Source organism: Anser anser, assembly GCF_964211835.1.
Source record: "Anser anser genome assembly, chromosome: Z".
Classification (NCBI taxonomy): domain Eukaryota; kingdom Metazoa; phylum Chordata; class Aves; order Anseriformes; family Anatidae; genus Anser; species Anser anser.
The window spans coordinates 1,135,779-1,147,871 of record NC_139723.1 but is presented as its reverse complement, the minus strand read 5'-3'; the positions used below and the strand labels follow the sequence as shown (position 1 = coordinate 1,147,871).

Below are 12,093 nucleotides of genomic sequence, written 5' to 3'. Positions count from 1 at the left end.
GTTTTCGAGTACTAACTCCCGTTTCTCAGCAGAATTTCCCAAAGGAAGCCCAGCGCACGTTACGGCCGTGTGTCTCGCAGAACCCCTGCCAGGCTGAGGCTGGAGGCGCCTCAGGAGGCCACCAGCTTCAGCCACCCCAGCACGGCCACACAGAGCAGGGTGGGGTGCCCGGCACCGTGTTCAGGAGACTTTTGGAGATCTCCAAAGAGGAGACTCCTCCACCTCTCTGGACAACCTGTGCCTGGACACCACTGAGAAGAGCCTGGCTCTTGTCTTCACTTCACCCTCCATTCAGGTATTTATAGGCATTGATGAGATAGATCTCCCTGATCTTCCTCTTCTCCAGGCTGAACAGTCTGGGCACTCTCAGCCTTTCCTCAGGTAAGTAGCAGAGATCGTCTTGGTTGGACTCTCTCCACTACACTCACGTCTGTCTTGTACATGGAAGCCCGAAACAGGACCCAGCTCTCCAGCTTCACCAGTGCTAAGTAGTGAGGAAGGATCACCTTCCTCAGCCTGCTGGCAACACTCATCATATTGCAGCCCAGCACACCATCAGCCTTCCTTGCTGCATGGGCACATTGCTGGCTTATGTTCAGTGTGGTGTCCACCAGGACCCCCAGGTCATTTTCTGCCAGGCTGCTCTCCAGCAGGGTGCCCATAGCATGTCCTGGTGCCTGGGGGTTTTATTCCCCAGGTACAGGACTTTCCACAACTCCATGAGATTCCTGCCAGCCCATTCCTCCAGCCTTAAAAGACTCCTTGCAAAGGAGTTCAAATGAAAATATGCTCTGTCATCACGGTGGTCTGGTCCATTCCAAGTGTTTCTAACCAGTCCTATGGCTACAGAAAAGAGTTCTTGGGTCCATGTGTACCACTGCTGAAGGACAAAGCCACCCAAGGAGTGCTGGGAAACTCTAGGATGACCAAGTCAGGTGAGGTCAGAGCAGAACAACTACCAAAAGAGGTTCTCACCCTGCAAAAAGAGCAGATTTCCACTAAAGGACAACAGGGTCAGATATCTCTGCAATAAGAACTGAAAGTGGTAAAAAAGGTCCTGGGTGTTGGTGCTGGTAACCTCTCCCCAGGGGCATCACCAACATCAGGATGAAGGTACAGTTTGAGACCTCAGATACAGACTTGCTAGCGTGGTAGCCTGATCTTATTCTTCTCACAGAGTGACAGAATTGTAGGGGTTGGAAGGGACCTCAGGAGATCATCGGGTCAAATCCCCCCTGCCAAAGCAGGTTCACTAGAGCAGGTTGCCCAGGTAGGCATTCAGACGGGCCTTGAATATCTCCAGAGAAGGAGACTCAACAATCTCCCTGGGCAGCCTGTTCCAGTGCTCCATCACCCTCACCGTGAAGAAGTTCTTTCGCAGGTTGGTGCAGAACTTCCTGTGCTCCATTTTGTGGCCATTGCCCCTTGTCCTATCCCGACAAACCACTGAAAAGAGGGTGGCCAAATCCCACTGTTTCCCACACTTAAGATATTTGTAAACATTGGTAAGATCCCCTCTCAGTCCTCTCAAGGCTGAACAGACCCAGGTCCCTCAGCCTTTCCTCACAGAGAAGATGCTCCAGGCCCTGTATCATCTGTTGCCCTCCGTTGGACTCCTTCCAGGAGATCCCTGTCTTTCTTGTACCAGGGAGCCCAGAACTGGACACAGTACTCCAGGTGAGGCCTGACCAGGGCAGAGTAGAGGGGGAGGATCACCTCCCCTTACCTACTGGCCATGCTCCTTTTAATGCACCCCAGGATCCCATGGGCCTTCTTGGCCACCAGGGCACACTGCTGGCTCATGGCCAACCTGTCGCCCACCAGGACCCCCAAGTCCTTCTCCGCAGAGCTCCTCTCCAGCAGGTCATCCCCCAGCCTGTACTGATACATGCGGTTGTTCCTTCCCAGGTGCAGGACTTTACACTTGCACTTGTTAAACCTCATTTGGTTACTTCCTGCCCAGCTCTCCAGCCTGTACAGGTCTCATTGTACTCAAAATTCTCATTCGTACTTTATGTAGTACTAGTGTTGTGCTTGTGTCATTCGGTTGGAAAGGTGAATTTGAGAATTTTGTTGATATTAGTAGGGACTCTATTTTTGGAATATACCCCTGGCCATTCATGTGTAGCTTCTTAGCACAACAATCAGCACAACTGCCTGCAATTGCAAACAGTTGTGAGAGTGGGTAACAGATATGAGTACTGCTGGCACATGCCTGTCTATGAGGAAGCCCATTCCTTCCTGTGTTTGCTGCTCATCACTGCCCCCACTCAGTATCTACATACTGAATTAATGTGATTTCAGCAGGTAACCTTACTTCTTCTAATGTCTTAGCCAATTGGGCATGGGCTGGTGTGGGTCTGTGCTTAAACCTCTGGGGTAATTGAGCAAAAATATGCTGTATTACTTCCAAAGTAAAAGCAAATTTGTCTTGTTCCTGCCGTGGTAATGTGACCAAAAGATATCTCTAACACCAACGACAGCCATTGTTTAAATCTTGCTGTATTAAGCAGATTAGGTTTGTCAGACAGACTGGATACTGTGGCAGTCAATGGTTTAGTAGCTGCATTCAACTTTCTGTAGTTTACTGTAAGCTACCATGTCCTTATTACTTGTAACAGGCCATACTGGAGAATTAAAAGGGGAATGGATTTTTTTTAACAGTTCCCCTCTCCGCCAAATATTTTGTTAATTCATTGCCTTCATGCCTCTAGTGGAATCCTTTACTGTGGGGTATTTGTTTCTTTGCTGCTGGGCAGCAGTTCAATCATTTGTAACAAATTCAGTTGTATTGGGGAATGACCCATGAGGTCAAATCCCTGCAGGACAGCAATTTTCCATTCCCAAACAAAACTATCCATCACTGTCCTTGGAAAACATCCATCCTAAGGATATTCATTTTTTTCCCCAAATAACAAGAGGGATTGTATCTCATGACCATCAACTAATTCCAATTCAGCCTTATCTTGAGGATGCATTGTTACCTTTCCATTAATTCCCACAATGGATAATGGTTATCTTTTTAATGGAGCAGTTCCACTATACTGTTCTTCATTAACCATGTACATTTATGCTTCTGCATCAATTAGAAAAGTTAATTGGAGCCTATCTTTCACTGTCATCACTAATTCTGGGGACAATCCCTTATTATACCCATACGAGAGGCTCAAACAGGTGCAGGAATCACCTCATCACCTAGTTTTTTAAATCATTTCCCTCATGGTCACCTCAGGGGCAGGAAGGTTTGACAGACCACCATTGTTCCTGTATGTGCTGGATTGGTTGTGATAGATTTAATTTTGTCCATAGTAGCTCATGTGGTACTATGTTTGGATTTGTAATGGAAATAGTGCGGATAACACACCAATGCTTTAGTTGTTTCTGAGTAGTGCTTACACAGAGTCAAGTTCTTTCCTCTTTCCAGGCTGCCTGCCAGCAAGTTGATTGGGAGTGCAACAAGAAGCAGGGAGGGGCACAGCCAGGACAGAAGACACAAACGAACCAAAAAGACAGTTCATATCATATGACGTCATGCTCAACAATATAACCAGAGGAAGTAGGGTCGGAGGAGGCTGATGTGCACTGGGGACTGGCTGGGCATCAGTCGGCTGGTGGTAAGCAACTGCTCCTATTAATTCAGAGCGGCCAGTATTTCAACAAAACTCACTTTTTTTTTAAATCAACTTTTGGTGTGATTTTCAGCAACACAACTGCTATGAGGACTGCAAGTAAAATGCTTGCAAGGTTTGCAGCATAATACCATTAGCTTGTATAAGTTATAAGGCAGTAGAAGTCCTCCAGTAAAGGACTTTGTAAATGCCACAAACTTAATTGGACAGACTATTTCCTCCTGTAGGTAGATTATTCAGATTTCCTGTAACTGAAAAAAAGCAGTGTTTACTCCGAAATTTATCCATTTTAAGTAGGATACATATTTTAAAAGTCTGTTTCTGCTACAGTTATATGGAAAGATTTTACCCCAAATCTTCATTCTACACAGTAGAATAAAATAAAAAAAAATTCAAAGGACAATTTTCAGATTCACATTAAGGCCGGACCCAACCTCATTTTATAAGACTGTTCTACCAGCTTAGAATATCACCACTAACACATTTTAACAATTCCTCTACAGGTAGTCAGCTCAGCTTTTGTCATTTATATTCCAATGGGACAGGAACAGAGTCACTTCTTTAAAAGTCTGTGAAAAGCAATTCCCCCACGCTTATTTTATAGCCTGGCGGAGTGATGCACTGATAATTTTCTCTTCCCTATCGGAACATTTCAAAGCAAGGAGTTAAGCCAGTGCATGACATCTGTTGTTCACCCAGACATTTTTAGGTTGAGGCTATTTTGCCTTTCAGCAATTCGTAAGGATATTAGCACGGTAGAAAATAACAATAAGGCTTAGGGAACACAATGAAAGGACGAATTAGAAAAGGCAAATTTGAGCTTCAGAGCTGTAGTGATAAATCCTGAAGGTCTGTGGGGATTCCGTAGGTTGGAAAAGCACAGCAAAACTCATGCCTGAGAGTAAGGGACCATGAGGCTGTTAACACGCTAAGGTTACTTACTGTATTAGTATGCTTAATTACAACAAATTAACAACGTGTATTTCTTACCTCTGATATTAATTCCGACATACTCTCCCTGCTCTGGTTGTGAAACACGGAAAGCTCTGTCACGCAGTCTTCGTCAAGGTGTCCCTGCTGCAAGAACATGGACTACATTAAAGCACGGAGCTTTCAGGTTGTCTCACTGAGACACATCTGACCATGACACTGTTGTGATATGCAGCGGGCTGAGTCCATAATTATCCATGATTTCAAATTTTGTACTTTAGCTAGCATCACAGCTAAATATTGCCGTAAGTAAACAGAGTCACGCAACTTCAGCGTCTCGGCCCTCCTTGGTGAGAGTTTCTGAACTCACATATGAAATCCTGTCTGCAGATGAGATTTTTCACTTGAGTGGAAGCTACACTTTTATCTCTTCTTAAATATGCAAAGCTATATCAGGCATGCACGTCTTTGCCAGAGCCGCTTAAAACTGACAGTGCATGTGCAGCAAGCTGTTCTTTACCTAGAGAAACAGTGGCACCCACTGGCCAGCAGGAGGCATTGCCAAACAATTGAGAGACGGACAGGACAAACGCTTTCAAGGAGGTCGAATTGTTAGCCGAACGAGCAATTCTCTGAGACATAGGAATAAGATAAACCATAAGCACGTCCAACATGCTCGCAAGAAAATTTGTGTTTTGCTCCATCATGGGTTCCTCTCCACGGAGGAAGAATTTCAATCATGTCTTCACAGACTCTGTTAGTGATATCATTAGAAACAGATGGTGGGCAATTTCACAATGCAGCTTTACTGGGAAAGTAAGGCAAGTTGAGCAACACACATGATCTGCATGTGGATCCAAGAAGCCCCATTATCCACTTTGCTTTTAATATATTACTACAGATCAGGAGACAAGGTAAAACAGAAGTAGCATCTCCTTGACTGAGGACAGTGCTGGAAGGCAAATACCTCGCAGGAGCTACCAGAGGCATAAGATCACTCCAGAAATATTTTCTTCTTACAGGAGTTATAGCACACACTTGGTTGACCTACGTATTCCCAAGTGAAGAGATGTGGGGCATTCCAGGGAAAGAAACGCTGTGTGCAAGCACTGCGATCCTGCTTCCAGTCATAGGACCGTAGAGTCATTTGGGTTGGGAAAGACCTCTAAGATCATCTGGTCCACCCTTTCACCTCGCACTGCCAAGCCCACCATTAAACCATGTCACCAACCACCTCATCTACACGGTTTTTGAATGCCTCTGGGGTGGTGACTCAACCACTTCCCTGGGCTGCCTGTTCCAATACCTCTCAACTCTTTCAGTGAGGAAATTTTTCCTAATAGCCAACCCAAACCTCCCCCAGCACAACTTGAGGCCATTTCCTCTTGTCTTATCACTTGGTGCTTGGGGACACCAATCCCCACCTCGCTAGAGCCTCCTTTAAGGTAATTGTAGAGCTTAGATTGAAGCAGCAGCCTTCCAACAGCTTTGAGCTGAGATTACAGTACATTTCAGCATCTGTAACGCTTGAAATTCAATTCCACAAGCATGCTTAAGTGTCTCCATTTCAAGCAATTTTCAGCTCGCAGCCACACGGAATTAAAACAAATTCAGAGCAGAAATAGCAAGCCTGCATCTTAACACCTGTGAGATTTCCCTCTTCCACTGCACTCAGACTGAGTTTTAAAACTTGCTCGTCTCTGTTCACCTCAACAAGTTCCACTGGCCAATGTTTCACCACTCCAAAGAATGCAGCTCCTGGCTCCCGTGCGCATTAGGCAGTGAGGCCTCAACTCTGCAGAAATCAGCCTTGTAGACTCCACAATCTCCTGTCCCCTCCTACCAGCACAGTTCTTGAATCCTCTTCAGGATGCTCCTCGACTTTTCAGACATACCAAGCTCTTGGTCATTGAAGGAGAAACAGGTAGAGGAAGCCAAAGGCCTCAGCCAACACAGCTGTTCCGCACTCCGCTGGCTTACTGGAGGCTTTGTGAACAGAAATTTGCTGGCAGCCTGCAAGTGGATGGTGGAGTTGTCTACAGGATGCCAAACAGCAGCTGTTTAGCTGCACCGGGAGGAATTTACAGGGGAACAGAACCAACGACTCAATGCTGCTACTTACTACCTATTCAGCCTTTTCTGTTGGAGGCAATTTATGGAGTCTTGCATTTCCTCTTCATTCTGGACAGAGAGGTGCTGACAGACAGCACACTGAATGTAAGCCAGAGGCGTCTTCTGGCACAAAAGATGCCCAACACTACCATGGGCTGAATTTTCTAAACCAGATCAGGGGGCTGAGCCCTCTGTTCAGCTCTTGTTGGACATCTACAACGCTGCATCTAGGTTTTGGCCCCCTGCAGGAAAGACATCAAATGGAAGAAAGCTCCGTGCGTGGCCTCCAGTCTGCTCAGGGGCTGGGGCCCTTGCTCAGTGAGGAGGGGCTGAGGGAAAGATGTTTGTTCAGTCTGCAGAGGAACCCCATGGCAGCCTTTTCACACCTACAAGGAGGGCAGCAAGACAGAGCCAAGCTCTTCTCGGCAGGGCATGGTGGGATGATGGCAGACAGCAGGCATGCATTCACTCAGGGGATGGTCAGGGACCCAACAGACTGCCCAGAAAAGGCGTGCAGCCTCGTCCATGGCAGGGCTTGAAGATGGCACTGGACAAAGCCATCAGACACTGGGTCCTGCTTTGAGCAGGAGGTTCAAGCAGAAATCTCTGCAGTCGCTTCCAACCCAGGTGATCGTATCCTCCTCTGGATTTACCAGCTCATCGGCTAGAAGCCAATTCCTTGCAAAAGGCACAAACAACGCTTTCTTTTTTGGGGGGAAAAAGGCTCTTTGGAGACAAAGATCTCATAAGCTGTCTGGGAAATTGCTTGAGCTCCAAGGGTTTGCTTTTCTTGGAGATATCAGCATCTCTAAAAATACGAAGTTCTAACACATTGGGGAAAAACACTTAAGTCCGACCACTTAACCTAAACCTTTCCTCAAATTTTATATCCAATACATCACACTCATGTCGTGGGTGGTACAAATCACCCAGGGGAGATGGCAATTATTTGGGTGTTCTGGTGTCCCACAGACCTTGCTGATGCTATTTTAAAATAATTAAAAAAGCAAGGTAGGAATTAAAATTATTTCAGTTCTTGTGAACACAGAAGAGTGGCTTTTATGAGAAGGCAGAAAATTTAAAGTATATTCAATTTAATGTTTAAACTAATGGATCTTGATCACACTTACCAATGAGATGACATGTCATAGAATCCCAAAATGGCTTGGGTTGGAAGGGACCTTAAATCCTACCTAATTCAACCACCCGCCCCACCATGGGCAGAGACACTTCCCACTAGATTTCTTCCTAAACTATAAGGTCTGCCCAGAGGCTTCTCTTCTCCAGGCTGAACAACCCCAACTCCCTCAGCCTGTCTTCATAGGAGAGAAGGCCCAGCTATCTCGTCATCCCTGTGGCCTCCTCCAGACTCGATCCAAAAGGTCCACGCTATCTTATACTGGGGGCGCCAGGGCTGAACACAGGGCTCCACATGGGGCCTTGGGAGAGCAGAGCACAGGGGGACAATGGCCCTCGCCTGCCCTTCCCCTGCTGGCCACGCTGCTGTTAGTGCAGCCCAGGGCATCCTTCCCCTCCAGCATGTTGACAGCACCACACAGCTTGGTGTCTGCAAGCGTGCTGAGGGTGCACTCAGTCAGGAGGCGTTCACGAGGGGAAAGTGCTGCTTAACGCACTTGATTTCCTTTTCGGAAGTGGTCAACCGTCTAGTTGGCCAAGGGAAGCCAGCTGATGGCACCTGTTTGGATTTCAGCACAGCTTCAATACTGTTTCTCACTGTCTCCCTCTGGACAAATTGAGCGGCACACAGCTAGAGCAATGCATAATGCGATGGGTGAACAAGTGGCTGACGGGTCGGGCTCCAAGGGTTATCGTAAATGGGGTTGCATCGGGCTGGCGGCCAGTCGCTAGGGGGCTTCCGCAGGCCTCCATTTTAGGGCCAGTTCTCTTCAATGTTGTCCTAAGCGACTTGCATGTAGGACTGGAGGGCGTCTTGAGTCCATTTAGGCACGATGCTAAATTGGGAGGAGCGTCTGAATCCACGGAGGGGAGGAAGGCCTTGCAGAGAGATCCTGACAAACCAGAGAGCTGGGCAATCCCCAACAAGATGAGGTTCAGCGAGAGCGAGTGAGGGATTGCGCACCTGGCAACGGGCAACCCTGGCTGTCCGGACAGTCTGGGGGGAGGAGAGGCTGGAGCGCAGCCCTGCAGAGAGGGCTCTGGGGCTTTTGGTCGACGGCAAGTTGAACGTGAGTCAGCTGTGGGCCCTGGCAGGCAGGAGGGGCAACGGCATCGTGGGGTGCCTCCAGCACAGCATGGCTAGGCGGTCGCGGGCAGGGATTGCTGTGCTCTGCTCTGCGCTCTTTCAGCATCAGCTCGAGTCCTGTGTGCACTTTTGGGCACGGCACTATCAGAAGGCCATAAAACTCTTCGAGAGAGAGCATCCAAAGGAGGGCTTCAAAGTGGTGAGGGGTCTGGAGGGCAGGACAGATGAGGAGCGGCTGAGGTGCCTGCGTTTGTTCAGCCTGCAGGAGACTGAGGAGAGGCCTGATGGCGGCCTGCAGCTTCCTCACAAGGGGAGCGGAGGGCCCGGCGCTAAGCTCTGCTCTCTGGGGACGCTGACAAAACTCGAGGGAATGGCATGGAGCTGTGACAGGGGAGGGTCCGCCTGGAGGTGAGGACAAGATTTTTCACTGACACGGGCTTGGCCACTGAACCAGGCCTCCCAGTGAAGTGGTCAGGGCAGCAAGCCTGCTGGAGTTCACAAAACGTCCGGGCAATGCTCTCAGACACGTGCTTTGGTTTGTGGGGGTCACCCAGAGCCATGGGCTCTGAGGTCACCCAGAGCCATGGGCTCTGAGGTCAGCCAGCAACGGACTGTGACTTCACGGCCCTCGCTGCTCATATTGGGGCGCAGGCAGAGCCCGCCCCAGCCTGGCTCGTGCCTGGACTCCCGCTGAGCGTTTGTGCGAGGCTTGGAGCGCCGAGCAAGGATTTGTTGGAGCTGTGCTGTGGGGCCGTCGGCAGCTGTTCTCAGTGCCCGTCCCCGCAGGCAGTGCCTGTGTTTCCCCGGCCCTGCCTGGCTCAGGCAGCCGGGGCCCTGTGAGGAGCACTTGCAGCAGCGCAGGTGAGCTGTGTGGGGACACGTGCCCCGGGGCGGCCCGCGGGGGACGTGGGACCACCCAGCCGTGGGGCTGGGGCCGGGGGGGTTCCTGCTGAGGGGCCGGGGCACAGCCAGTGACCTTCTCTCTTCCTCGCAGCGTGCGCGATACCCGCTGCTGCAGTGCCGGTGCAGGGGAGCAGCTCATCAGCATCAGCTCTCCCCAGCGCACCATAACGAGAAGATCATGGCCACGGAGGAGGCGTGGACGTGTCCCGTGTGCCGGGAGGGGCGAAAGGACGTGGCCTACGCGACACCATGTAACCACCGGTTCTGCCTGGGCTGCATCCAGCGCTGGGCAAAACTGAAGGCCAGCTGCCCACTCTGCAGGACGGGCATGAGGACCATCAAGGTTTCCGTGCGGGGAGACGAAGACTACCTGGAATGCATCGTCTCCCCTCCCGCAGTGCCCGTACCTGTTGGCTTCCAGGCAGGCAGCGCCACCGCCCCCCACAGCCCTGCAGCGCCGGCTGCGTCCTCTGTGCCAGCCGAGGAGAGGGATGCGGAGCCCGATCCCCGCGCTGCTGTGGGCGGCCTCCTGCCCGAGGACTGGGCCGTGCTGTTCAGGGAGCGCAGGGACATCCTCGACCCTGTGCTGCCCTGGCTTCGCCGCCAGCTCTCAGCCATCTATGGGACACGCTGGTGGCAGGCGAGAGCTGCAGAGAGCTTCCTCCTGCACTCCCTGTGTGTGATGGGGCTGGACAGGGACGCCATCATTCAGCACACACAGCCCGCCTTGGGGCCCCTCACCGTGCCGCTCATCGACGGGCTCGTCGGCACCATCGTGGCTCTCTGCAGCGAGGACGCACGGAGGCTGCTGGGCCTCGAGAGCAGCCGCCCTGCCAGGGCGCAGGAGGCCAGACCTGCAGCTGCTTCTGGGCACGCTGCTCCAGCGCAGGGAGCCTTCAGCACCAGCCCCGCGCCCTCCAGCAGCTCTGCAGACCCTGACACGGACCAGATCCCCGGCACATCCAGCATGCTCCAGCGTGGGGGTCCTGGCGAAGTCCCAGCTGCAGACAGCCCCAGGGAGCAGGAAGAGCCCCGTGAAGAGCTGGGGCAGGAGGCAGCAGCAGGTCCCTCTGCCCGGGCCTGCAGGCGCAGACCCTCCGCTCCTCACCGCTCGACTCGGGGTCCCGGCGCCCCAGGAAGCGCACCCGGGCGAGCAGTGCCCAAGACTCTCCCCAGCCCTGCAAGAGGCCGCCCCCCCAGCGCCTCTAGCAGGGCTCCTGCAGGTGGTGAAATAAAGAACAATAAAATAGATTGAATATACAACAGAAAAAGCCTCGGTGTGATCCAAACCAGAGCTGGCACAGCCCCGGGCATGCTGCTGCCTTCCCTCCCTTTTCCTGCTGCCGTCCCCGTGCCCTGCTGGCCCCCACTGTCCCTTTGGTCATGGGTGATTAATGCTCCAGGTGGGGTCTCCCGAGAGCAGAGCAGAGGGGAACAATCCCCTCCCTCGCCCTGCTGGCCACAATGCTGTCGGTGCAGCCCAGGCTACGAGTGGCTTTCTGAGCTGCAAGCACACGTTGCCAGCTCATGTCGAGCTTCTCAGCAACCAGCACCCCCAGAAGCCTCTGCTCAGGGCTGCTCTCAATCCATTCCCTGCCCAGCCTGTATTTGTGCTTTGGTTTGCTCGAATTCAGGTGCAGGGCTTTCCATTGGCCTTGTGAACCTCAGGAGATTCACACAAGCCCACCTCCCGGCTTTTCAAAGTTCTCCTGGATGGCATCCCTTCCCTTCAGCATCTTGACAGCACCACCCAGCTTGGTGTCTGCAAGCTTGCTGAGGGGGCACTCAATCCCACTGCTCATGTCAGCGACAAAGATGTTAAACAGCACCGGTCCCTAGAGCGACCCCTCAGGAACACCACTCCTCACTGGCCTCCCCCGAGACACTGAGCCATTGACCACAACTCTTTGAGTGTGGACATCCAGCCAATTCCTTACCCACCGAGTGGTCCATCCATCAAAATCCCTGTCTCTCTAACTTGGAGACAAGGATATGGGTGCAGGCCAGTGCCAAAGGCTTTGCACAAGTCCAGGCAGATGATGTCAGTTGCTCTTCCCCTACGCACCAATGCTGTAGGCCCCCTGTAGAAGGCCACCAGGTTTGTCAGTCAAGGCAAACCTTTAGTGAAGCCATGCTGGCTGTTCACCACTCAACTCTTGCTTTTCCCTTTCCCTTTCCCTTTCCCTTTCCCTTTCCCCTTTCCCTTTCCCTTTCCTTTCCCTTTCCCTTCCCTTTCCCTTTCCCTCTTTCCTCCTTTCCTTTCCTTTCCTTTCCCTTTCCCTTTCCCTTTCCTTT

At 51.3% G+C, this 12,093-nt stretch overlaps 2 protein-coding genes across 2 annotated transcripts in view; both read left to right on the top strand.

Annotated features, from left to right (window-relative positions):
- Nucleotides 1-166: 166 nt before the first annotated feature.
- Nucleotides 167-11,053, top strand: LOC310888984 (uncharacterized protein; the record flags this gene model as incomplete). The annotated part of the gene is made up of 2 exons (XM_083815937.1): nt 167-295; nt 9,890-11,053. The coding sequence occupies exon 2, from the start codon at nt 9,977-9,979 to the stop codon at nt 11,051-11,053; it is 1,077 nt and encodes a 358-aa protein (XP_083672063.1). The 5' UTR covers nt 167-295; nt 9,890-9,976.
- The window catches only part of LOC310889873 (uncharacterized protein), a 16,801-nt gene continuing 4,993 nt past the window's right edge, over nt 286-12,093 (top strand). The window contains exons 1-2 of the mRNA XM_083818075.1: nt 286-381; nt 3,425-3,614. The gene's annotated coding sequence lies outside the window, so the exon portion shown is untranslated. The remainder of the gene's footprint in view (nt 382-3,424; nt 3,615-12,093) is intronic.